The sequence below is a fragment of the Cherax quadricarinatus genome, chromosome 49 (genome assembly GCF_038502225.1).
Source record: "Cherax quadricarinatus isolate ZL_2023a chromosome 49, ASM3850222v1, whole genome shotgun sequence".
NCBI classification, from domain to species: domain Eukaryota; kingdom Metazoa; phylum Arthropoda; class Malacostraca; order Decapoda; family Parastacidae; genus Cherax; species Cherax quadricarinatus.
The window spans coordinates 6901625-6929616 of NC_091340.1; the positions used below are offsets into that span (position 1 = coordinate 6901625).

A 27992-nucleotide genomic window follows, 5' to 3' on the forward strand; every position below is an offset into this window, starting at 1 on the left:
CTGGATATTAAGCTGTTATTGGCCTTTATAAACCCAACAAGACATAGAAGACAAGATGTTGAAACTTGGTGGTGTTACTCCTCGACTTTACTCTCAAGTTCTTCGTCTTGCAGCTTCCTGCAACATACACACCACACTCTCAACTTTCAGTGAACTGAAAGCCGAAGGTAAAGCTGACAGATTGTTAATGACTCAATGGAACCCCAGTGGAAATAAATCACTGACATTTTTTTTTTGGGTGGTTATCATAGGTTATTTACTCGTGTTAATATATATGATAATTATCATCACCTAAACCTGTTTAACTGTCCTTATGTGTAAGTGTACGTGTACGTGTACCTTAATAAACTTCCAAAGCTTTTTATTCAGTTGTCTTCCTCAAGTCAGTGACTTATTTCCCTTGACGTAATAGACTTCAACATGAACCTTGACCTAACAGATGACCAACTTGTTCTTGACCACATTAACAATATGAACAATACACTACTCATACCAGTAATTACAAAACCAATAAGACTGAGATGAGTGCAACCATAATTGATCATATATGGACAGACATACTCACCCCCCTTAAAGCAGGGATAATCATAGACAGTACTCTAAACTACTACCAAACTTTCCTCCTGACAAACATTTGTAAGTAACCAATGGAATATAATAAGTTCTCTTTTCGACTCCATGATGAGGCTTCAATAAGTAACTGCAGAACTAAGCTCAGTTTTGACTGGTGTACAGAATTTTCCAATGCCGCTGGTATCGATGAATGGGTAGATGAATGGGTATTTCTAAATAAAATTTAAAGACTATGTAACAAACATTGTCCCATAAAAACTAAACAGATCACCAATAAAACACTAAGTTGTCCATGGCTTACTAACAGCATTCTAAGGTCCATTAATAAAAAACATCAATCATTATATATTTTTATTAACACATCGGCCGTTTCCCACCAAGGCAGGGTGGCCCGAAAAAGAAAAACTTTCATCATCATTCACTCCATCACTGTCTTGCCAGAGGCGCACTTGCACTACAGTTATAAAACTGCAACATTAACACCCCTCCTTCAGAGTGCAGACACTGTACTTCCCATCTCCAGGACTCGGGTCTGCCTGTTTCCCTGAATCCCTTCATAAATGTTACCTTGCTCACACTCCAACAACACATCAAGTCCTAAAAACCATTTGTCTCCATTTGCTCCTATATAACACGGTCATGCATGCTTGCTGGAAGCCCAAGCCCCTGGAAAATAGTTTTGGTAATCCTGCACCTCCTCCTAATCTCCAAACTACAGATTTTCTGCATTATATTCACACCACACATTGCCTTCAGACATGACATCTCCACTGCCTCCAGCCTTCTTGTTACAACATTCACCACCCAGAACATTTACCATTTCTCACTAAAGATGAGTCTTTTATTTTTTTTTTTTTACCAAATTGGACATGTTGGGTGACCCAAAGAAAAAAATACATTCATCCTCATTGATTCAGTATAAAACAATTTTTACACAAGTATGTCGTCAGTGGTCAGTCGTCATGTGAGGTCACAGACCCTGAGCTGCTTTGGGGATTAGCGTGGATGGTTACAAAGCATGGCTTGCTTCTGAAGTGTTCTAAAAATTGAGGTTGGAGAGTTGAAGGAGGAGGTCTTGCTTCTCCAGGAGGAGATTAGGAGGCTGAAGGTCCACCTCAATGGGTCTGGGAGAGTGTGAGGTGGCTGGAATTGTGGGGAATGAGGCTTCTAGCAGTGAGGTGCAGTCTGTCTCTCGCTGTGAGGAGGCTGTAGGTGGGGAGGTAGCAACGGCTATCAGCAGTGAGGTGCAGTCCAGCACCTGCTACAAGTGGCGAGTGGTTCCCAGTAATGGGAGGGGAATCAGGATAAGGAAAGTTAAGAGTGAAGATCTGAAGGTAGGAAATCACTTCTCTGTTCTTCAGGATGAATGTACTTTAGTGGCCAGTGAAGGTAAGGGTACACTGCCCCTGCTAACAGAGGTAAGCGCATTCTTGTGGTTGGTGACTCTCAGGTAAGATATATTGACCGTGCTTTTTGTAATAGGAATAAGATGAGAGATAGTGTGCTTCCCTGGAGCTGGTGTTGGGGACATAGTTAACAGGCTGGATAATATCATGTCAGGTAATGGGAACAAGCCCATTATCTGTCTGTGCTGGTGGAAATGATATTGGGAAGGGTAGGAGAGAAGAGCTGCTAGATAATTACAGGTCAGCTATAGATTTCATTAAGTCTAAGGGAGGGGTCCCAATCATTTGTAGCATCTTGCCTAGAAGGGGAGTAGGAAATGAATGGTTATCTAGGGCAATTGGTGTAAATTGCTGGCTAGACAGATACTGCAAGGAACTTGCAATCCCATTCATTGACAACTGGAACAACTTTTATGGCAAACATGATATGTATGCAAGGGATGGGGTACATCTCTCTGGGGCAGGGGTGGTAGCACTTGCAAACTCAATTGAGAAGGCCATTGGTGAAATGCCTATGATTTTAAACTGATATAAGATAGAGGTATGGGTGTGTGTGGGAAACAAGCAGGTTGCAACACTAGGGTTGGAAACAGTAAATGTATAAAAGGCATTCAGCATGAAGATATAAATAAAGACAATAGATCAGGTCAGCAAACAAAGGGGGACAGCAGAGGGCAGCAAGGGACTAGCTCCCTTAAGGTTTACTATACTATTATTAGCAGGAGTGTAAGAAATAAGATAGATGAGCTAAGATTAATTGCAAGCGCAGGAAACATAGATATTATTGCTATAACAGAGACCTGGCTCAATCTGAAAGATAGAGAGATGCCCTCTGAATGTCACATACAAGGCTATAAATTATTCCACACTGACAGGGTCAACAGGAAGGGTGGTGGAGTAGCGATGTACGTCAGAGACAATTTAAATTGTTGTGTTAGACAGGATATAAAATTAGAAGTGTCAGCCACTGAATCTGTTTGGTTACAGCTTCTCGAGGGCCGAGAAAAACTAATTTTGGGTGTGATTTACAGGGCCCCAAATCTTGATAGGGAGTGCAGTAAACTTCTATGGGACGAGATTCGTAAGGCATCTACATACGAAAATGTTGTGCTAATGGGAGATTTCAACTATAGACAGATTGACTGGAGCAATTTGACAGGAAATTTAGAGTCAGGTGACTTTCTTGATATGATCCAGGATTGTTTTTTAAAACAGTTTGTGACAGAGCCAACTAGAGGAAATAACCTCCTTGACTTGGTTCTTGCCAGTAGGGAAACACTAATTAATAATCTTGAGGTTAATGATGAGCTTGGGGAAAGTGATCACAAATCACTCAGTTTTAATATATCATGGAATTCCCCTAATAATGGCAATCAAGGCTCTGTCCCTGACTTTCACTTGGCTGATTTCATAGGACTGAAAAATTACTTAGGTGGGCTGAACTGGAATGACCTGACTAAGGGTCAGGTAGGTGGTGATGGTTGCCGATATGATGCTTTCCAGGGCATAGTTCTAGCTGCTCAGTCAAATTATGTTCCAAATAGGGAAATCAGATCAAACAAAAATGATCCTAAATGGATGAACAATAGATTAAAATATCTGATTGGTCAAAAGAGAGGCATATATAGGCAAATCAAAAGAGGAGAGGGGCAATTAAGAAATCGATATATTCAGTTAAAGAGAGAAATAAAAAAGGGAATTAGAAAAGCAAAAAGAGATTATGAGGTTAAAGTTGCAAGAGAATCGAAAACTAACCCAAAAGGATTCTTTCAGGTATACAGAAGTAAGATCGGGGACAAGATAGGCTCACTCAAAAGTTCCTCGGGTCAGCTCACTGACAGTGATAAGGAAATGTGTAGAATTTTTAACACATACTTCCTCTCAGTTTTTACACAGGAGGATACCAGCGATATTCCAGGAATGATAAATTATGTAGAACAGGACGATAATAAACTGCACGATTAGGGTCACAAGTGATGTGGTCCTTAGGCAAATAGATAAATTAAAACCTAACAAATCTCCAGGCCCTGATGAACTGTATGCAAGGGTTCTAAAGGAATGTAAAGAGGAGCTTAGCAAACCTTTGGCTAATCTTTTCAACATATCACTACAAACTGGCATGGTGCCAGATAAGTGGAAAATGGCAAATGTGATACCTATTTTCAAAGCAGGTGACAGGTCCTTAGCTTCGAACTATAGACCAACAAGCCTAACCTCCATAGTGGGAAAATTTATGAAATCAATAATTGCCGAGGCAGTTTGTAGCCACCTTGAAAAGCATAAATTAATCAACGAATCTCAGCATGGTTTTACAAAGGGGCGTTCCTGCCTTACGAATTTATTAACTTTTTTCACTAAGGTATTTGAGGAGGTAGATCATGGTAATGAATATGATATTGTGTATATGGACTTCAGTAAGGCTTTTGACAGGGTCCCACATCAGAGACTATTGAGGAAAATTAAGACACATGGAATAGGAGAAATTTTTTCCTGGATAGAGGCATGGTTGACAAATAGGCAGCAGAGAGTTTGCATAAATGGGGAGAAATCAGAGTGGGGAAGCATCACGAGCGGTGTTCCACAGGGGTCAGTGTTGGGCCCCCTGCTGTTCACAATCTACATAAACGACATAGATGAGGGCATAAAGAGCGACATCAGCAAGTTTGCCGATGACACCAAAATAGGCCGTCGAATTCATTCTGACGAGGACATTAGAGCACTCCAGGAAGATTTGAATAGACTGATACAGTGGTCGGAGAAGTGGCAGATGCAGTTTAATATAGACAAATGCAAAGTTCTAAATGTTGGACAGGACAATAACCATGCCACATATAAACTAAATAATGTAGATCTTAATATTACGGATTGCGAAAAAGATTTAGGAGTTCTGGTTAGCAGTAATCTGAAACCAAGACAACAGTGCATAAGTGTTCGTAATAATGCTAATAGAATCCTTGGCTTCATATCAAGAAGCATAAATAATAGGGAGTCCTCAGGTTGTTCTTCAACTCTATACATCCTTGGTTAGGCCTCATTTAGATTATGCTGCATAGTTTTGGTCACCGTATTACAGAATGGATATAAATGCTCTGGAAAATGTACAAAGGAGGATGACAAAGTTGATCCCATGTATCAGAAACCTTCCCTATGAGGATAGACTAAGGGCCCTGAATCTGCACTCTCTAGAAAGACGTAGATTTAGGGGGGATATGATTGAGGTGTATAAATGGAAGACAGGAATAAATAAAGGGGATGTAAATAGTGTGCTGAAAATATCTAGCCTAGACAGGACTCGCAGCAATGGTTTTAAGTTGGAAAAATTCAGATTCAGGAAGGATATAGGAAAGTACTGGTTTGGTAATAGAGTTGTGGATGAGTGGAACAAACTCCCAAGTACAGTTATAGAGGCCAGAACGTTGTGTAGCTTTAAAAATACAGTGGACCCCCGCATAGCGAACGCCTTGCATAGCGAACAATCCGCATAGCGAACGCTTTGTTCGCTAAAATTTTGCCCCGCATAGTGGACAAAAACCCGCTCAGCGACCTTCGTCCGAGACGCGTCCAATGTGCGCCCTCAGCCAGCCTCACATGTGCCGCCCGTCCCATTGTTTACCAGCCAGCCTCCGCGGTAACATTCAAGCATACACTCGGAATATTTCGTATTATTACAGTGTTTTCGGTGCTGTTTGTGGAAAATAAGTGACCATGGGCCCCAAGAAAGCTTCTAGTGCCAACCCTACACCTCAAAGGGTAAGAATACCCATTGAAATTAAGAAAGAGATCATTGATAAGTATGAAAGTGGAGTACGTATCACCGACCTGGTCAGGTTGTACAAGAAACCAAAATCAACCATCGCTTCTATTGTGGGCAAGAAAACGGCAATCAAGGAAGCTGTTGTTGCCAAAGGTTTAACTGTGTTTTCGAAACAAAGATCGCAAGTGATGGAAGATGTTGAGAGACTCTTATTGGTGTGGATAAATGAAAAACAGCTAGCAGGAGATAGCGTCTCTCAAGCGATCATATGTGAAAAGGCTAGGAAGTTGCATGACGATTTAATTAAAAAAATGCCTGCAACTAGTGATGATGTGAGTGAATTTAAGGCCAGCAAAGGTTGGTTTGAGAGATTTAAGAAGCGTAGTGGCATCCATAGTGTGATACGGCATGGTGAGGCTGCCAGTTCGGACCACAAAGCGGCTGAAAAATATGTGCATGAATTCAAGGAGTACATAGAAACTGAAGGACTGGAACCTGAACAAGTGTTTAATTGTGATGAAACAGGCCTGTTCTGGAAGAAAATGCCAAGCAGGACCTACATTACTCAGGAGGAAAAGGCACTCCCAGGACATAAGCCTATGAAAGACAGGCTTACTTTGTTGATGTGTGCCAATGCTAGTGGTGATTGCAAAGTTAAGCCTTTATTAGTGTATCACTCTGAAACTCCCAGAGCGTTCAGGCAAAAGAATGTCCTCAAGGATAATTTGTGTGTGCTGTGGAGGGCAAACAGTAAGGCATGGGTCACTAGGGAATTTTTCTATAACTGGTTACACCATGCATTTGCCCCCAATGTGAAAGATTACCTAACTGAAAAGAAATTAGACCTTAAGTGCCTCCTGGTGTTAGACAATGCCCCTGGTCATCCTACAGACGTGGCAGAGCGACTTTATGGGGACATGAGCTTCATTAAGGTGAAGTTTTTGCCTCCTAATACCACTCCTCTCCTGCAGCCCATGGACCAGCAGGTCATTTCCAACTTCAAGAAACTGTACACAAAAGCTCTGTTTCAAAAGTGCTTTGAAGTGACCACAGACACTGGATTGACTCTAAAAGAGTTTTGGAAGGATCACTTTAATATCCTCAGTTGTGTAAACCTTATAGGTAAGGCTTGGGAGGGAGTGACTAAGAGAACCTTGAACTCTGCTTGGAAGAAACTGTGGCCAGAATGTGTAGACAAAAGGGATTTTGAAGGGTTTGAGGCTAACCCTGAGAGGAGTAGTATACCAGTTGAGGAATCAATTGTGGAATTGGGGAAGTCCTTGGGGTTGGAGGTTAGTGGGGAGGATGTGGAAGAGTTGGTGGAGGAGGACAATGAAGAACTAACCACTGATGAGCTGATAGATCAACTTCAAGAGCAAGAGGCCAGACCTGGGGAAACTGGTTCAAAGGAGGGGAGAGAGAAATTGAAGGAATTGCCTACTTCAAAGATTAAGGAAATGTGTGCAAAATGGCTTGAAGTGCAAACCTTTTTTGATGAAAATCACCCTCACACAGCTATTGCAAGCCGTGCTGGTGACTGTTACAATGACACTGTTGTGAACCACTTTAGACAAATCATAAAGGAACGAGAGGTACAGGCCACTATGGACAGATATGTTGTGCGAAAGAAGTCCAGTGACTCTGAAGCTGGTCCTAGTGGCATTAAAAGAAGAAGGGAAGTAACCCCAGAAAAGGACTTGCTACCTCAAGTCCTAATGGAAGGGGATTCCCCTTCTAAACACTAACACTCTCTCTCCCCTCCTCCCATCCCATCAATCATCACCAGATCTTCAATAAAAGTAAGTGTCATGTAATTGTGCATGCCTTTTTCAGTTTGTGTGTACTAAAATTAACATTTTTTTGTGGTAAAAAAAATTTTTTTTCATACTTTTGGGTGTCTTGCACGGATTAATTTTATTTCCATTATTTCTTATGGGGAAAATTAATTCGCATAGCGAACATTTCGCATAACGACCAGCCCTCTTGCACGGATTAAGTTCGCTATGCGGGGGTCCACTGTAGGTTGGATAAATACATGAGTGGATGTGGGTGGGTGTGAGTTGGACCTGATAGCTTGTGCTACCAGGTCGGTTGCTGTGTTCCTCCCTTAAGTCAATGTGACCTGACCTGACTAGGTTGGGTGCATTGGCTTAAGCCGGTAGGATACTTGGACCTGCCTCGCATGGGCCAGTAGGCCTGCTGCAGTGTTCCTTCGTTCTTATGTTCTTATGTTAACAATGCATTTCAAATGACCCTCAAAGCCCCAATATCGTCACCCATCTGTAGAGTGCAAGCACTCTACTTCCCATCTCTGTACAGTATTTAGCATTTCTGTATTAATTTTTCCCTATTAATTTTTGTATGCTTTTCTGTCATAGAGAATGAGGAGTTTCGCACTTTGGAGTTGAGGTCCAAGAAGTTTGTGCGACAACCTGCCAGGGTAATGAAGTCACATAATGTTGTACCACCTAGGTGAGTTACATTGTTTAAACTACATACCCTTAATTTCAAGGTAATTATAATATTCTTCCATCAGTGGCATCTGTGTTTGAGCTGAGAAAATTCTGCTGTATCAGATCAGTTTGTGGAGAAATAGATTCTGACTAAGGAATTCACTGACTCTTGAAATGCTAACTGACTCTATAAACCAGTATTTTCCTGTAATTCATTTTGAGGCCAGCTCTGTAATTTGCATCAGTAGTATTGATGAAGATGTGTCATTAAATTACAGTACCCTACTGTTGAGAAAGTTACTTTTTTCTCTAAACACTAGCTGTCTCCCATTAAGGTAGGGTGATCAACGAAAATGGGAACACTCTCACCATCACTCTTTCCAATGACTCTCCAAACTGAAATATTCCCACAGCTCTTTCAGAGTGCCGCCACTGTTTTCTCACCTTCAGTACTCATATCTGGCTAACTGGTTTCCCTGAATTCCTTCGTAAATGTTACTCTGCTCACATTCCAATAGTGTGTGAAGCCATCAGAACCACTTTTCTCCACTCTATCTTATCTAACATGCTCACACATGACTGTTGGATGCTGAAGCCCTTAGCCCTCAAAAACACTTTTACCCCATCCTCCCTCAAGCTCTTCCTGGAATCTCCCCAACCCCTCTTTCCATCCACCCCAGATTTCTGCACCGTCTTGGTCATCCTCTTCTGTTCCATTCTGTCTGTATGCTCAAACCTCAACGGCATGCGTAACAGAGATAAAACACCTCAATTACTGGGAGTGCTTGAAGTTCCTGAACCTGTACTCCCTGGAATGCAGGTGGGAGAGATACACGATTATATACACCTGGAAAATCCTAGAGGGACTAGTACCGAACTTGCACTCAAAAATCACTCGCTACAAAAGCAAAAGACTCAGCAAATGATGCAACATCCCCCCAACGAAAAGCAGGGGTGTCACTAACACGTTAAGAGACGACACAATAAGTGTCAGGGGCCCAAGACTGTTCAGCTGCCTCCCAGCATACATAAGGGGATTACCAATAGACCCCTGGCTGTCTTCAAGCAGGCACTGGACAAGCACCTAAGTCGGTACCTGACCAGCCAGGCTGTGGCTCGTACGTTGGATTGCATGCAGCCAGCAGTAACAGCCTGGTTGATCAGGCTCTGATCCACCAGGAAGCCTGGTCACAGACCAGGCCATGGGGGCATTGACCCCCGGAACTCTCTCCAGGTAAACTCCAGGTCAGCCTTCCAAATTATACCTTTGGTAACACACACACCATCTTCTAATCTCCCTACTCCACATTCTCTACATAATATTCACACCACACATTGCTCTCAGTTGTGACATCTATGAGGTCATTGGCATAAGGTTACCATTTACTGTAAATAGCACATTAAATTGGAATTGTTGTAAGAAAAAACAACCACAGCACATTCTAGGAATTTTCACATCACTTTTAAATCTAAATTTTGATGGTTGTTTAGTTTCACATAGGATGCAGATCCCTTGTGTGCATCCATTTGATCTGTGTTCAAACATGGAGACCACACCTACTGAAAACATGTTATCACTGTTAAAAGTTTTTATTTAATTTTAACAAAGTTGTGATGTGAATTTCATATAAAATTTTACCTTGAAATTGCAAATGGCTGGAATAAAGGGCAAACTGTTGGATTAGATGAAAATTTTTTTACATGAAAGGATCCTTCAAGGAGAAGTCTTGATGCTGGTAAAGGGGCTCTTGATCTGAGGAATTACACATACTCTCCCCTTCTCCTGATCATACCTAATTGCCTCCCATTGCCTAGGTACTGTATATCCCTTAGCTATGGGTTTAGCATTTTCCCCATAAATATAAAAATAATTTCATGAAAAGAATGTGAGAATTTGATTAGCAGAAAATTGCCATCATGAGGCCAGGCACCGGTGGGGTGCTGCAAGGCTTAGTGCTTGTTCCATTAGCTTTCAATTTATACAAGAATTTATTCAATTTATACAAGAATTTTGTAAGTACTGTACTATATATTTGCTGAAGATGCAATGGTTATCAGCAAAATAGAAAATTAAAATGACTTGAGAAGTTTATAGGAAGACTTAGACTGAAGAGATGAAGTAAAAAATGGATAATGGATTTCAGTATGGAAGCAGGTGTCATGTGATGGAAATGGATGAAAGTGTAAGCAGGCCCTATTTAAGTTAAGTAATGAAATTTTAAGAATATGTTATAGAACAGGTAGCTACAAATACTCTCACACAGGTCAAATGTATAGGTAATGCTTAACTAAATTTTTATTTTTTGCTACAGTACTTTTATATTTGTTATTGATTATTGATTAGTGTTGTCTTTATTTACAGACTTTTCTATTTAACAATAAATACAGTATGTTGATTAACTGTCTTAACTATTTTATTAATACATCTAAAGTTGTATTTATTTATAAAATAAATTTCAGGTATAAACGCCAAAAAGTTGATCAAGATTGGGGAAATGTGTGGCCTGCTGCTCGGACTTTTCATCCAGCATCTGTGCCTCTGCCAGTACGTCAGGGATACCCAGCATCAGGACAGGTCACGCCAGACAAATGGGGTAATGCAGAGCTCATGAAAATTCCAAATTTTCTGCACTTGACGCCTCCAGTTATTAAACGCCAGTGTGAAGCTCTGAAAAGTATGCATTAGATGTAAATTTTTGTACTTCTTATGAAAGGTCATTTACCTTTTTCATTTACATATATACAGGGTGTCCACAAAAACACTCCCTGATTTCAAACAGGTATAACATGTAACTTTATTGTGATAATCTTTCACAGTTAGTAGCTTCAGATGCAGGATTTCATTCAGTTTCATGTGGTATAGGGTAACATTAAAGGCATTCAATGTGCTTCCCTTTGGTTGCTCGGCAAACATCGATGCTATAGTCAAGTTCGGTCCAGACACTGCAGCATATCTGGTGTTATCATGCGAACTGTTTTAGTGATGGAAATTTTCAGCTCCTCCAGGGTTGCAGGTAGTGTTGGTACGTAAACTGTGCTCTTCACAAACAGTTAGGTCCAGTGACCTCTGCAAGTTCCTGCGAGGTCACATTGAGTGCCTTTAATGCTACCCTATACCACATGAAACTGAATGAAATCCTGCATCTGAAGCTACTAACTGTGAAAGATTATTACAATAAAGTGTCATTATTACAATAAAGTTACATGTTATACTACCTCTTTGAAATCAGGGAGTGTTTTTGTGGACACCCTGTACATATACAGTAATGTAATTTCTAAGATAACTAAACATGAAACATATTAAAATTTTATGTTAAAAGTTACTGCATTTGTTATTCATTGAAATTAAAAATCAGAGGTATAACACATTCACATTTTGTCTGTTGTATGATTACTCTAGGTTTAACGCTTCCCCATAAATGTGACAATTACATTTTTTCTGCAGAATTTTGCACACCTTGGCCATCTGGGATTGAAACTGCAGCTGAACAGGAGAAATATTTTCCAGTGATGGTGTCAAAAAGTACCTACCTGCACTCTTCACCAACCCTAAGGGATCAAAAAGCCAGAATAGTCACTCTTAGGGTAATGTACCATCTTTTTTTTTTTTTTTAACAAGTCGGCCGTCTCCCACTGAGGCAGGGTGACCCAAAGAGAAAGAAAATCCCCAAAAAGAAAATACTTTCATCATCAATCAACACTTTCACCTCACTCACACATAATCACTGCTTTTGCAGAGGTGCCCAGAATACAATATATCTCTCCAAACTGCCAATATCCCAAACCCCTCCTTTAGAGTGCAGGCATTGTACTTCCCATTTCCAGGACTCAAGTCTGGCCATATAAAATAACCGGTTTCCCTGAATCCCTTCACTAAATATTACCCTGCTCACACTCCAACAGATCGTCAGGTCCCAAATACAATTTGGCTCCATTCACTCCTATCTAACATGCTCACGCACGCTTGCTGGAAGTCCAAACCCCTCGCCCACAACACCTCCTTTACCTCCTCCCTCCAACCTTTTCGAGGATGACCCCTACCCCGCCTTCCTTCCCCTACAGATTTATACGCTCTCCATGTCATTCTACTTTGATCCATTCTCTCTAAATGACCAAACCACCTCAACAAAACCTCTTCAGCCCTCTGACTAATACTTTTATTAACTCCACACCACCTAATTTCCACATTCCGAATTTTCTGCATAATACTTACACCACACAGGAGGCCTGGTCACAGACCGGGCCGCGGGGGCGTTGACCCCCGGAACTCTCTCCAGGTAAACTCCAGGTAAACACATTGCTCTTAGACAGGACATCTCCACTGCCTCCAACTGCCTCCTGCTGCAGCATTTACAACCCAAGCTTCACACCCATATGAGTGTTGGTACTACTATACTTTCATACATTACCTTCTTTGCCTCCATAGATAACATTTTTTGCCTCTACATATACATCAATGCACCACTCACCTTTTTTCCTTCATCAATTCTATGATTAACCTCATCCTTCATAAATCCATCCGCTGACACGTCAACTCCCAAATATCTGAAAACATTCACTTCTTCCATACTCCTCCCCAATGTGATATCCAATTTTTCTTTATTTAAATCATTTGATACTCTCATCACCTTACTCTTTTCTATGTTCACTTTCAACTTTCTACCCTTACACACATTCCCAAATTCGTCCACTAACCTTTGCAATTTTTCTTTAGAATCTCCCATAAGCACAGTATCATCAGCAAAAAGTAACTGTGTCACTTCCCATTTTGTATTTAATTCCCCATAATTTAATCCCACCCCTCTCCTGAACACCCTAGCATTTACTTCTTTTACAACCCCATCTATAAATATATTAAACAATCATGGTGACATTACACATCCCTGTCTAAGACCTTCTTTTACCGGGAAGTAGTCTCCCTCTCTTCTACACACCCTAGCCTGAGCCTCACTATCCTCATAAAAACTCTTTACAGCATTTAGTAACTTACCACCTATTCCATATACTTGCAACATCTGCCACATTGCTCCCCTATCCACTCCATCATATGCCTTTTCTAAATCCATAAATGCAATAAAAACTTCCCTACCTTTATCTAAATACTGCTCACATATATGCTTCAATGTAAACACTTGATCTACACATCCCATACCCACTCTAAAACCTCCTTGCTCATCCACAATTCTACATTCTGTCTTGCCTCTAATTCTTTCAATAATAACCCTACGGTACACTTTTCCTGGTATACTCGGTAAACTTATTCCTCTATAATTTTTACAATCTCTTTTGTCCCCCTTCCCTTTATATAAAGGGACTATACACGCTCTCCACCAATCCCTTGGTACCTTCCCCTCTTTCATACATTTATTAAACAAAAATACCAACCACTCCAACACTATGTACGCCCCCTGCTTTTAACATTTCTGTCATGATCCCGTCAGTTCCAGCTGCTTTACCCCCTTTCATTCTACGTAATGCCTCATGCACCTCCCCCACACTCACATCCTGCTCTTCTTCACTCCTAAAAGATGATATACCTCCCTGGCCAGTGCATGAAATTACCGCCTCCCTTTCTTCGTCGACATTTAAAAGTTCCCCAAAATATTCTCGCCATCTACCCAAAACCTCCATCTCCCCATCTACTAACTCCCCTTCTCTATCATCTGCTCTCCTTTTGCACTCTCTCACCACTCTCTTCACCTTTCTTTTACTCTCCATATACTCTATTCTTCTTATAGCACTTCTGCTTTGTAAATACCTCTCATAAGCTACCTTTTTCTCTTTTATCACACCCTTTACTTCATTCCACCAATCACTCCTCTTTCCTCCTGCACCCACCCTCCTATAACCACAAACTTCTGCCCCACATTCTAATACTGCATTTCTAAAACTATTCCAACCCTCTTCAACACCCCCCACTACTCATACCTTCACCAGCCCATCTTTCTGCCAATAGTTGCTTATATTTCACCTGAACTTCCTCCTCCCTTAGTTTATACACTTTCACCTCCCTCTTACTTGTTGTTGCCATTTTCCTCTTATCCCATCTACCTCTTACTCTAACTGTAGCTACAACTAGGTAATGATCCAATATATCAGTTGCCCCTCTATAAACGTGTACATCCTGGAGCCTACCCATCAACCTTTTATCCACCAATACATAATCTAACAAACTACTTTCATTATGTGCTACATCATACCTTGTATATTTATTTATCCTCTTTTTCATAAAATATGTATTACTTATTACCAAACCTCTTTCTACATATAGCTCAATTAAAGGCTCCCCATTTTCATTTACCCCTGGCACCCCAAATTTACCTACTACTCCCTCCACAACATTTTTTCCCACTTTAGCATTAAAATCCCCAACCACAAGTACTCTCACACTTGGTTCAAAACTCCCCACGCAATTACTCAACATTTCCCAATCTCTCTCTCTCTCTCCTCTATACTTCTCTCATTCCCAGGTCCATAAATGCTTACTATAACCCACTTCTCACATCCAACCTTTATTTTACTCCACATAATCCTTGAATTAATACATTTATAGTCCCTCTTTTCCTTCCATAGCTTATCCTTCAACATTATTGCTACTCCTTCTTTAGCTCTAACTCTATTAGAAACTCCTGACCTAATCCCATTTATTCCTCTCCACTGAAACTCGCCCACCCCCTTCAGCTTTGTTTCACTTAAAGTCAGGATATCCAGCTACTTCTCATTCATAACATCCACAATCATCTCTTTCTTATCATTCGCACGACATCCACGCACATTCAAACTTCCCACTTTGATAATTTTCTTCTTCTTATTCTTCTTAGTAATTTTTACAGGAAAAGGGGTTACTAGCCCATTGTTCCTGGCATTTTAGTTGACTTTTACAACACGCATGGCATACGGAGGAAAGATTCTTATTCCATTTCCCCATGGATATAAAAGGAAAAGTAATTAGAACAAGAACTAAGATAAAATCAGAGAAAACTCAGATGAGTGTACATGTATGTTTAGTGTGACCTAAGTGTAAGTAGAAGTAGCAAGACGTACCTGTAATCTTGCATATTTATGAGAGAGACAAAAGACACCAGCAATCCTACCATCATGTAAAACAATTACAGGCTTTCGTTTTACACTCACTTGGCAGAACGGTATTACCTCCCTGGGTGGTTGCTGTCTACCAACCTACTACCATTATATACATATATTCCTTTGAGGCAGAGGTTCCTTGATGCTGGTGAAGAGCTTTTTAGCAAAAGAATTGGTGCTGCTCTTCCTTTCCTTGGATCAAACCTGATTGCCTCCCATACTACATTCATTTTATGACCCTTATAGGTGTGGCATCAGCCAGGGTTTGGTGGCTATGTGGGCCTGTAGATCACTAGCACCAACAGCCTGGTTAAATAGTGAGCAAGGAAGCCTGGCCTCAGGCTGAGCTGCAGGGGTAGAAAATTGAGTGGTCACAGGTAAAACACAGGTTAGTACTTCTTTAATTAATATAATATTCTCAGGATTTTATAGTTATGTTACATTTGAAGATGTTAGTATAAGGGTGTATAAAGCATTGGTATTGGTGGGTAACAGCTAGGTTTGAAGTTATTGAAAGCAGCCTGAAATTGAGCATGAGGATTGGTTAGTATCTGCCTGCTATAGAGTATTGGTATCAGCAAAAAGTTTGGTATATTCTCATCCCTAATTAGTAGACATTTTCAAGGAAAAGTACTGAAGCCTGTTTGTGAGATCTTTGTTGCTTCAGTGTAACAGATTGTGGAGTTAGTGAGGCTCTGTAATTTGTACAGTTAATGGTAATTCTAAGAGGCTATCTATGTAGAAAAGATTGGTTTTGTTATACATACAGTATGTTCCCATCAACATGCTTTATATTCATTTACACATTGTAACATATGCAAAGAAATAAAATTGTTTATTGTTTTTATTGTTTTTGTAGGGCCCCACTTATACAGCAAGTTAAGTTCCAGGCTAGTGACATAAAGCAAAGCGCTGTAAAGCGGGGGCCCTCCTGTATGAAACCTGGTTCGTTTCAGAGTTGTACCTTAATGCTAATGAAAAGCTTTTGATCTAAGGAATTTAAACAGCCCTCCCCTTCCTTGGATCATTCCTAATTGCCTCCCATTTCCCAGGTGATGTATAACCTTTATGGGTTTAGTGCTTGGTGAATATAACAGTTACCAATAGGGCTTGGCAAGTTTTCTCTTGTAAGAACTAAAGCAAAAGCATAACACCAGAGGCAATTCCATTAGGTGGACAGTAAGGGAGGTGAAGTATGTGATGACAGTTAAGAGTGATGGAGCAAGACAGTGAGAGAGTATGGTTATATTTTCAAATTGTGGTATTTAGGCCAGTTTTTCAGAGAGGTGTGTATCTGTGCTCCATGGGGAAGTGGAACAGAATTCTTCCTCCATAAGCCACGCGTGTTGTAAAAGGTGACTAAAATGCCGGGAGCAAGGGACTAGTAACCCCTTCTCCTGTATAAATTACTAAAGTTAAAAAGATAAATTTTTGTTTTCCTTTTTGGGCCACCCTGCTTCGGTGGGATACGGCCTGTTTGTTGAAAAAAGAAGTGTATTTGTATGGAATGACACAAGTGCATTCACTTAGGACATCTGTATTGGATACTTTTTCATCCTGGGACCTTATTCTTTTCAAATTCAAATTTTTTTCTTTTACGCAGTGCACAGAAAATGCAGTTTATGTGTAATAAAATATTGTTAGGCACAAAAGAAAGCCACTAGTATGCTGTGCATTTCGGGCAATGAGAAACAGTGAATGCAACTGAGAATTCAAGTCATTGGAGGAGAAGATCAGGTGAAGACATTCGGTCATTTAATTGTCATGTCATGTGGCAGCAGGTAATTAACGTGGCATATAATCATGCATATGAGAGTATTTGAGGTGATGTATTTGCCAGTTCTTTGTTTTAGGGTGTTGGAAGTAGCAATTAAGGATGCTTCAGTACAGAAGCACCTATCCCAGTTGGAGTCTGTAGGTCATTTCTCTTTTGTTCCATCATATGAGATGACCTTGAGAGCTGTGTAAGATTTGGATTGCTGGTGGAGTTATTATTTTTCCAGCTAACAATTATAATTTTAGCTCACTTTTTTTTTCTTTTAGTAAATCTTGCCTCAATTCTCATTCATATGAAAGGCTTATAAATATTGTTACTCTTGCCTTATTCCTTTAATCTGTAATCACCACTTATTGTACATCAGGCAGGTAATATTTATGATGATAAATGGTCCAGAGAACCAACAAATTGATGAATTAGACATGTGTGAAACACTTGGGTATCTTTATCGAGGAAATGTTTCACCACTGATTACCTCAAGCTCATTCTGATCTTCACCATTCTTTTTTGTTTTTTGTTTAGGACTGATGAAGCCACTGCATGGTGAAGCGTTTTCTCAATAAAGATACCCAAGTGTTGCATTTATCTAATTCATCAATATTTAGACGATATACGTATAATTTAATAAACGAGTGAATAGTTATATAATGAAAAAATATCTTAACCCTTTTATCCTCATTACCTTCCAGGTATCTCTGAAGAGCCTTGATCTTGACGACCATGGACGAGACAAGCTACTTAGGTTGGTGAAAAATAGACATGACCCCACCACTGACTGTCTCACCATAGTTGCTGATCGTTGTCCCCTCTCTCAGCAGAACTATGACTACTGCTTCTATCTTCTAACTGTTTTGTATAATGAATCAATGGTTAGTAGTGAATTTGGTTATTTAATGGGACTTGGCAACACAAATTTGTAGCAAGTTTTCCCTTTCCTTCAAGGTTTCTTAATGCTGGTGAAGACTTGATCCAGTGAATGAGAGATATCCTCTATTTTTTTTATCAAACTTCATTACCTCTTGATGAAGATTTAGACACATGTGCAACATCTGGGTATGTTTATTGTAGACGTTTCGCCATCCAGTAGTTTTATCAATACAGACTCTAGGACATAATTTGAAGACAGTAGAACTATATACAAAAGATGAGGTAATCAGTCCCTCAGCCTTGGAGTTGGTGTGAAGAGCACTAGTCGTGTAGATTCTGGAGCAGAGGCAAGGAGGTTGGTGCTTATATGCTTATTGTCAGGTGGAAAGGGGACGGGTAGCAGTTGAGGGCATAGTGACTGGTAATAGTTGTAGTAGCCGTGAAGAAAGCCGTGTAGATGTCCTCTGAACCAAGATTCCATGTACATGACATCTACACTGTAGCAGGCCAGTAGGCCTGCTGCAGTGCTCCTTCTTTCTTATGTTCTTAAATTAAGTGCTAAACCCAAAAGGATTATACAGTGCTACAGGGAAGAATGTGCTAAAGGAGGAATATATGAAGGCTGGGAGAGAGTGAGGGGTAGGAGTGTACAGGGGTATTGTTAAGTAGGAGTAGGGGAAAGTGCAAGAGGGACTTGCACATGTGTAGTGGGACTTGCACGTGAATAGTGGGACTTGCACGTGAATAGTGAAACTTGCACATGAGCTTATTGTTAGGGTAGAACTGAAGTGGGTTGGGCAAATATTCCATTAGTGGGTTGAATTTGTGAAGGACCTGCCCAGTATGGGCCAACAGGCCTACTGCAGTGTTCCTCCTTTCTTATGTTCTTATGAACCCTTTATAGTGCAGTATCAGCTTGTCCTCCTCCTACTCCCACCTTGCATCTGGGTTCCCGTTCTCTATTTCTGACCAAGGTGCACTAAGTTAGATTCTGTTAAAAAGTTAGTCTGCATCAAAGGTAGGATTTTCAGCAAGAAGGTAGTAACAGTAACTGTGTTGGAACAGTGGAGATGTCAGAACTGAACGTGTGTGCCTGCTGATACACAGGACAATCTGTTAAAATATGGAATCGATAAATCAACCTAATAGTCCTTGCAGAGTGGTGCTGGGCATCTGAGAGTGAGACTTATGGTCAATACTTAGATGAAAGAGTGCAGTCTTCCAAACATGACAGCGGTGGGGGAGAGGACGTTCAGAAACCCATTTGTGGTTTGACAGACATTTGGGTTAATTGGAGAGGTCAGCACATGGGACTTGCACATGAGTTAGTGGATTTACCAGAGCTTATTGTTAGGGTAGAACTAAAGTGGGCTGGATTTGTGAAGGACCTGCCCAGTATGGGGCAACAGGCCTACTGCAGTGTTCCTCCATTCTTATGTTCTTGGGTAAGTATACTAAGCTTCTGTACTCAAGACAATCATGCTTTGTGCCTGTGTCTTGTAAGCATGACATGTGCAACAGTTTATCTTTAACATCTCATCATTGAAGATATGTACTAAACTGTAATACATGTCTTATTCATCTACTTGCTGCTACTATTGTATATCATTATAATGACACCTGTCTCTCTTCTTCACTAGTTGATGGTGCACTATTGCAAATTCTTTTGTTGCAACTTTTAAGTCATAATCCCTGGGATCGTGATACTATCAGAATAAAATTCATTAGGTATAGATTTTAGTCTTTAAATTATATTTTGTTATTTTTTCCATAGTTATCCTAAATTACTGATTTTTTTTTTTTCAGAAAACAGAACCTTGGGAACATGAGAAGGAAGTAGCCGACCGTGAACGATACATATGGGAAGGAAGTCCTTCACAAGCAGCACTTCAAGCAATAATTGATTCTAACGAGGACTCAACGCCTGAGGAAGTCATCGAAGAATATAAAAAAGTTGTCATTGACCTGCATAATGAAGGTTAGCATAAAGAATAAAAAGGCACATTGCTGCAACTGAAGCAAATTCACAAACGCCCACACTTAGGAAAGGAAACGATTTATGATATTTTGGGTCATCCTGGACCATTGTTACATCACAATTGAGTGAGAAAACATCGAGAAGGTCAGAAGACAGGGTAGAAAGGGAAAGTGTTGGTTGTAGGGTGAATGTATCAGTACATTTAAAAAAATTAGAAAGAAGCGTTAGGATTTATTTTAAATGTTTCAGGAGCACTGTAGCAGGCCTGTTGGCCTATGCTAGGCAGGTCCTCAAATCCAACCCTTCTCACTCATTTGTCCACTTCTTTCTCGCCTTCGTAAATCCATCTGCCGATACTTCCACTCACAAATATCTCGATACAGTCACCTCCTCCATTTTTTTTTTTCTCAACAAGTCGGCCGTCTCCCACCGAGGCAGGGTGACCCAAAAAGAAAGAAAATCCCCAAAAAGAAAATACTTTGATCATCATTCAACACTTTCACCTCACTCACACATAATCACTTTTTGCAGAGGTGCCCAGAATACAACAATTTAGAAGTATATACATATAAAAATACACAATACATCCCTCCAAACTGCCAATATCCCAAACCCCTCCTTTAGAGTGCAGGCATTGTACTTCCCATTACCAGGACTCAAGTCCGGTTATATAAAATAACCGGTTTCCCTGAATCCCTTCACTAAATATTACCCTGCTCACACTCCAACAGCTTGTCAGGTCCCAAATACCATTTGTCTCCATTCACTCCTATCTCGCACACTTGCTGGAAGTCCAAACCCCTCACCCACAACACCACCTTTACCCCCTCCCTCCAACCTTTTCGAGGACGACCCTTACCCCGCCTTCCTTCCCCTACAGATTTATACGCTCTCCATGTCATTCTACTTTGATCCATTCTCTCTAAATGACTAAACCACCTCAACAACCCCTCTTCAGCCCTCTGACTAATACTTTTATTAACTCCACACCTTCTCCTAATTTCCACACTCCGATTTCTTCATAATATTTACACCACACATTGCCCTTAGACAGGACATCTCCACTGCCTCCTCGCTGCAGCATTTACAACCCAAGCTTCACACCCATATAAGAGCGTTGGTACTACTATACTTTCATACATTCCCTTCTTTGCCTCCATAGACAACATTTTTTGCCTCTACATATACCTCAATGCACCACTCGCCTTTTTTCCTTCATCAATTCTATGATTAACCTCATCCTTCATAAATCCATCCGCTGACACGTCAACTCCCAAATATCTGAAAACATTCACTTCTTCCATACTCCTCCTCCCCAATTTGATATCCGATTTTTCTTTATCTAAATCATTTGATATTCTCATCACCTTACTCTTTTCTACCTTTCAAAATGATATTCAGTTTTTGATTGCCTATACCTTGTTACTCTCATCACCTTGCTCTTTCCTATGCTCACTTTTTATTTCTTCTTTTTACATACCATCCCAAATTCTTCCACGAGCCTTTACAGCTTTCCTTCAGAGTCTCCCAGAAGAATTACATCATCAAAATACGATACAAAGTGGGAGTTATCTTTTAATCCCAAACCTCTTCACAACACCCTAGCATTTACTTGTTTTTACAACCCCATCTATACATCCCTGTCTAAGACTTACTTTTACTGGAAATAGTACACCCCCTGCACATACCCTAACCTGAGCCTTACTTTGTTCATACGTTGGTTTACGTGCTGCCAGCAGTAACAGCCTGGTTGATCAGACCCTGATCCACCACAAGGCCTGGTCTCAGACTAAGCCACTGGGGCATTGACCCCTGAAACTCTCTCCAGGTATACTCTGGGTATCTCCTGCCAAAACAGGGATAACCCAAAGAAAACACACTCACTCAATTGCAGTTTTTCCAGAAGTGTGCAGATGTCATACAGTAATCAGGTTACCCTCCAACTGCATAATAAAGATATTAAATTACCCACCAATTGCAGCATCCTCACTCTGCTCTCAGTCTAGGTCCTACCCTTTCCATTTCCAGTATTCAAGTCCAGCTAACCAGTGTCCCTGAATCCCTTCATGAAAGAACTTTCCTCACATTTCAACAGTATATCCATTAAATACCACTTCTCCACTAACTCCTGTCTAACACAAATCTGCAGGATGCTCAAGCCATTAAAACAAAGCTTCTTGTATCCCTTCCCTCTTAACCATTCCTGGGATGACCCCTTCCCAGATTTATGCACCCTCTTCATCAATATATCCCTGTCTTTACTCTCTAATTGCCTTACCCTCTATGTAAAGACTTTATATACTGCTTTTAGTAGCCTACTGTACATATTCCTCACCTATCTACCCTTTAAACATTTATTACATTTTTTATATTTAATTTCAACTTTATTGATTTTCTCTGTTTTGGTATACCATAATTTATATTACTCTTAAGCCTTTATACATGTCCAACATACTAATACACAGGTGATGTACTAGTACACACAATTTTTCATGCCTCCAAATATGCCACCAGCCAATATTTCTGAACTCGACTCTTCTGTTTGAATCATCTTCTACCTCTTCAAGCCAACACTGTGGAACTGCCAGGAAGACACGTTATCCATTCCAATTTTATTAAAATTTTCATGATACTAGCAGTATTCTCAGTGTGAATGCCTTCCATGTTTCCAGGAGTATTACACCTTGAAAAATTAATACAATATTTCCTTATAAATACATGTTTTACAGTGGTCTGGAAGGCACGCACATGTTATGGAGACAATTTACATTGTTTGTATAATTCAAGAAATTCCCCTCAAACCTAAATATATAAAACAAATAATTAACCTAGGTTCCAGGGGAAGTGAAGGAGAGTTCTTCCTCCATAAGCCATGCATGTCATAAGAAGGGACTAAAATGCCAGGAGCAAGGGGCTAATAACCCCTTCTGTATAAATTACAGGCTGTTCCCCCCCCCCACCCTGCCTCGATGGGAGACAGGCTGTTATCCTAGGAAAACCCAACATAGTCAAACAGCATGACTTATTTCCATGGTTTGAGGAGTATTACACCTTAAAACTATTGTAATATAGGTAGTCCTTGTACATAGTTTTAGAAGAACAGCAGTATAGAAAAAATTATTGGCTCTAATTTATACTGTACATTCTATGTGGATCAATATCAGGCTATACATTTCTCCTTGTGGTTGAAGTAATAAAACACCTTGAAACACATCTGATATTAGTTACATAATGTTACACATTAAAAATAAACTGAAAACAATTATTTTGCTTCACTAAATTGTAAAATTTAAACATTGCTGGTGTATTTGTGCCACTGTTGCTGATGAGTGATCATTTTTTTCACCAACTTTAACATAAAATGAAATAAGTTTTATTAGATTCAGACTTTTTTACTTTGCTTCCTAAAAATGCAATCTTTCAATCTAAGAAAAAAAAATTTTTAACTCAAAATCTTGCCATCCCAACACACACGAATTTTAATTTCTGGGTATGCCACAATTAAGGGAGGAGTGGGGGGTTAACATTACGTTTTAATGCTTGGTGGTGAAAATGTTTATAATCTCTCTCGGATCATGCAGTGTACTTTTCTTGTCAATGTTAATCTTTTTAAAAAGGAAAAAAATATTGAAACCCTTCCCTTATTTTGTGCCAGTCTTGTAGAATTATCTTATTAAAACCGAACAACAAATTGTAGCTATACTGAATTTGCACTGCTGGACCTTTTGTGTGTGTTCACATTAAGTTTTTTTCTAATTTCTAATAGACGATTCAGGTTATGACAACTAACATGAATTATGTACAATGACTAACTTGTATTTGTATTTCAACAGGTGAAGATGAGCCAACTCTCTCAAGATATCGAGATTCAGTTATGAAGTTGGTTGGATTGGCATAAATCCATTAGTTGGAGTTTCTTTGAAAATAAAATTTGTGGTTTGCTAAAAATAATATTGTAGAGAGAAACTGTACATTTACACATTCAGTTTAAGTCTAGTTAAAGCACATTGTATAGTTGCATATCTGAAGGTGGTTAAATTTGTTCAGTTTTGTAACAATTATAACTAAAACAATTACATTTGTTTCATTGAATCAGAATGTTCTATTATTTTTGTATTATGGTGAAGATGTTTGTGTGTGTGTAGTAGTAACATGCATTTAAATTTATCCTAGCTTTAACTATTTAGGTGCAAAGTTGTCTGTCTGGGTGCAAATTTTGCATTGGTAATTTTGACAGTTTTGAGCCAGTTCCAATGCTCTGTTTTCTAGCTGTTTCACTAGTATGCCTTCTATTCTATTAACTGAGCACAAGAAACTGCCTATTCAATTATCAGAGCTCCCTATAATGTGCACAGAAGTCAGTAATTTGGTCAGTTTTGCACAAAGTTCAAAAACTTGCATTTTAACACCATATCAAATAAACATTGTATTTATGTTGGTAGAATTACAGACAATATGTTAAGTGAAAGGACAGGTGGAACTAATGCGACATTTTATTGTGGCATTAGTTACACTTGTGTCCTTATACTTAAATATTGTAGGTATTCCAGTAACTAAAGCAACCTTTTCTATGTTCATTAATCATGTCTTCAGGTCTCCTATATAACACTTGCTTCCATTTTGAATTTATTACAAAAAATTGGAAGTTTACTCTATATTGTGAATAATAAGGTATAACCAAGAATGATTGGCCATGGCTTAGGCTGTCCCAATTGAAAAACCCTTAAAATAGACTGAGGATGCTAGGGGTTATCCCACCCACAAGAGATGCTCCATTGATCCTCCTCAATAAAATTGCTAAAAATCAAACATTTCCACCACTTGGAGGCCTATTTCGATCTACTTCTGGTCTGAAATCTTCTCTCATTAGTATATCTTCCATTCAGTCAACTGGTGCCAAGAAATAGCCAATAAAACCATAAAGAAAAACTAAAATAGTGGATTTGAGGAGTTTTCTAAACCAAACAAGATCAAAGGTTTGCTTTTCCCATCATGTATTGCATGGGGAAGGATTTTTTTTGTTTACTGTGAACATTCACTGCACAGACCTATTTTCTCATGTCTAGGCCAGGAGAGAATGGGTCTCTGCATATTTAAGGGAGCTGTGCTTAAAACATAGATCTACGCAAGAGAGGCATCAGTGACGTAGATCTATGTGGGAGACAGTGAAAGGTTCAAGACAATTAGTTTTATCACTGAACTTGTCCTGTATTAATTGTATATATACAAAATTATACCTTAATCTATACCTGACATACTGAATATAGTGCAAAATGCATTAATTCACTGTACAATATTATAAAGCTTTTTTTTGATAAAAAAATGCCTCAAAAATCACACTGATAATGCTCATGCATACTGTTCCTGAATGTCTAATGCCTTTTTCTGTTATGTTTGCAGTGAGTGACTGCATTCTTCTACTAAGTAACAAAATCTCTTCACTATTCATTTTAGGATACAGCTTAAATATACAGGTACTTCAAAGTATAATATCCAAGCTAATTATGTATTTTTGGTGGGCTTAAAATTTTATTACATTGCTCTTAAGTATTTCTAGATTACAGTACTGAAGCAATTATTGGGATGTCATATTACTTCATTCAATATATTATGACTTATTTTAAACAAAACCATATTATTTTTTCTTAAGACTGAATATGCATACCTTCACCAAAACTGTCACTGATGACAGTAGGATATTCAGGCTGCTTGATTTGTATCATTAAATATTAATCTTAATACGACTACTGTACATAATTAAACTAATGCTTTTTCTTTAAAAAGGCAGTCAAGTCGTAGCTCACAATGGTACTGTTAACTAGCGACGTACACATTTATCAAATATACACTGTCAAGTCAGATGAAGTTATGTTAAATTTACCAGTCAATGCATATATTCTTACGTTGCTACAGAAATTTTATGCATTATGCAATTTTTGCCTAATAAGCCATTTTGCAGTTTTAAAGCAAAATTACTGAACAGGGAAACTGAGAAACTAAATTTGATCAAAAGTGTCTTCTAACCTAATGTTTCAGCTTAACATTGTTGTAAACACACACTACTACTTCCATACAACATTTTACCTTGCTTTCTCTCTAGTATTCATTTACTTTTTCTTCACAACCAAATAAAACAATTTTTTAATTTATGTATGTTGTCCAAGGCATAAGAGGTAATGTTATTTCTTAAGACAAAATACTTGCAAACATTATATATTCCATTTTAAATTAATGATGTCAGGCACAGTCAAATCATAGGAACAGTTTAACATGTAGGCCTACTCTGTTACTTCTAGGATGGAAAATGACTTATTATTTGCTCAAAGATTAAACATATGGTCTCAATGTCAAATATTGAATTAAGTTTTGTAAATCAAATTTCTTTAATCTAGTAGTTTTTAACTCTTTAATGCCCTCTATTATGGTAGCACTATATCTTAAATAACAGAGAAAATGTTATTTATTACATATGAATTGTGTGTTCATGAAATTATGTACAGTTCTCTGTCATCACAACAGCAGATTAGAAAGTCGACCTCTTTGCAGTATCTAACAGATAATAATAAATAAATGATCAGTTACATTGTCAGTCTTATGTATATAGGAAGATTACTATATACACACACCTATGGCAATTTACAACTTCTCGTATTTCTTTATACAGGTTACCAACTTGGGATTTTTTTTTTTTTTCAATTTATAAACATGTTCATATAGAAAAGAACAGTACAACTTCTCATGTTTCACTAATGTTCACACTGTGGCATGGCAGTTATAAAGCTTTTGGTGCCTTTATTCAGTTTGTAAATGCAGATTTGTGTAACTTGGCCTCTGTAAATGAACCTACAGTTCATTTTCTTTACACCCACCTGTGTTTCTACTGACCTTTGACTGCATGTTTGTACAGCAAGATGTAGTTTAATACACTTTTCTCTTTTCAGCATTCTTTTATCTTTTTTTGTCCCTTATTTCTCTGTATTCAGATTCTCCTCACCAGAATGAACACGGTTGAGGTAGTAGAAATACTAGATTCACAGTGAAAATTAGTTTGCACAGTGGTGTGTGCAAAGGTTGGATGGAAATTGTAGTCTTCAATTAATCACAATCTAGTATTCAACATTGGATGACAAAGGTTGTACATTAGTAATGTAGCCATCCTGAAATGTATAGTTTTCTGGTAGACACTGAATAATCATACTGCAACACTTAGAAGCCCAACAGAATCAGTCCACATTATCTTTGTATTATATCAAATTATAGTTGTTTGTGTTTAATTAAGGTATCATTTAGCAGTTCTAGGACACTACTGTGTAGTAATTCTTGTTTTAATGAGGTTGAAAATTACTATCACATAGCATACATTTTTTTTTAAGGGGTGGACAGGTGAGCTAGTGGAAAGCCTTGGTCAGATGATCAAAATCTCCACAGAGCAGCAATTTTGCAGTCATTTGTGCTCGCATCAAGGGTTGGCGAGGTGGCATCCCCGCTCCTCTGCCATTACACCACGATGACCTTGTTTAGCAATGTTACATTTACAAGAGTGAATTCCAGCTTCCAGTTGCTAATCATCATCGTCATCAACAGACTGTGGAGGACTATTGGACTCTTGGAAAAATGGTGCTCTTGGACGGCCTCTTCCACGCCCTCTTCTTCTCGAGGGAAATTCGCCACCAACCTGCAAAGTTACAAATTTTCAGTTAACTTTCTTCAGGATTCTATGATCATATTATCCTTACATATGTTATTAGTTAATTGTGGCAGTTTCCAGTGTGTTAACAGACCTTCAGAGGTCCCACCTTTATGCAGGTGAAGTTCTCTTGATCTAAAGAATTGGAGCTACCCTCCTCTTCCTTTGATCAAATCTGATTACCTTCAGTTTCCCAGACATTTGATGCCCCAATAGATTTATTGCTTCCTCAATAATATCAACAATAATAATGGCCTTGAAAACTTACAGATATCTGGGAATTTTCTTCCTAGTCTACAAGCAGAGATGTTTCAGTATTAAAATATGTACTTCCCACTAGTTTTAACTTTGTTAATATTGTAATAGCATATCAATTTTAGTAATTTCACTAAAATTTCTTTTGAAGGACTGACT

The 27992-nt window shown here is 39.0% G+C and overlaps 2 protein-coding genes across 5 annotated transcripts in view; one reads left to right on the top strand and one right to left on the bottom strand.

The window, feature by feature from the left end:
- mRpS35 (mitochondrial ribosomal protein S35) lies at positions 1-23967 on the top strand. The gene is made up of 7 exons (XM_053788449.2): positions 1-167; positions 8112-8205; positions 10647-10861; positions 11632-11771; positions 17736-17915; positions 19720-19891; positions 23725-23967. The coding sequence occupies exons 1-7, from the start codon at positions 56-58 to the stop codon at positions 23787-23789; spliced, it is 978 nt and encodes a 325-aa protein (XP_053644424.2). The 5' UTR covers positions 1-55; the 3' UTR covers positions 23790-23967.
- The window catches only part of LOC128705133 (uncharacterized), a 111142-nt gene continuing 105638 nt past the window's right edge, over positions 22489-27992 (bottom strand). For 3 of the 4 annotated variants that reach the window (XM_070095165.1, XM_070095164.1, XM_070095166.1), the window contains one exon: positions 26535-27566. In XM_070095165.1, coding sequence (XP_069951266.1) covers positions 27453-27566 — 114 coding nt within the window. In that variant the 3' untranslated portion in view covers positions 26535-27452. Of the gene's footprint in view, positions 27567-27992 lie in introns of all 4 variants that reach the window. The other variant, XM_070095163.1, reaches the window with a different exon arrangement.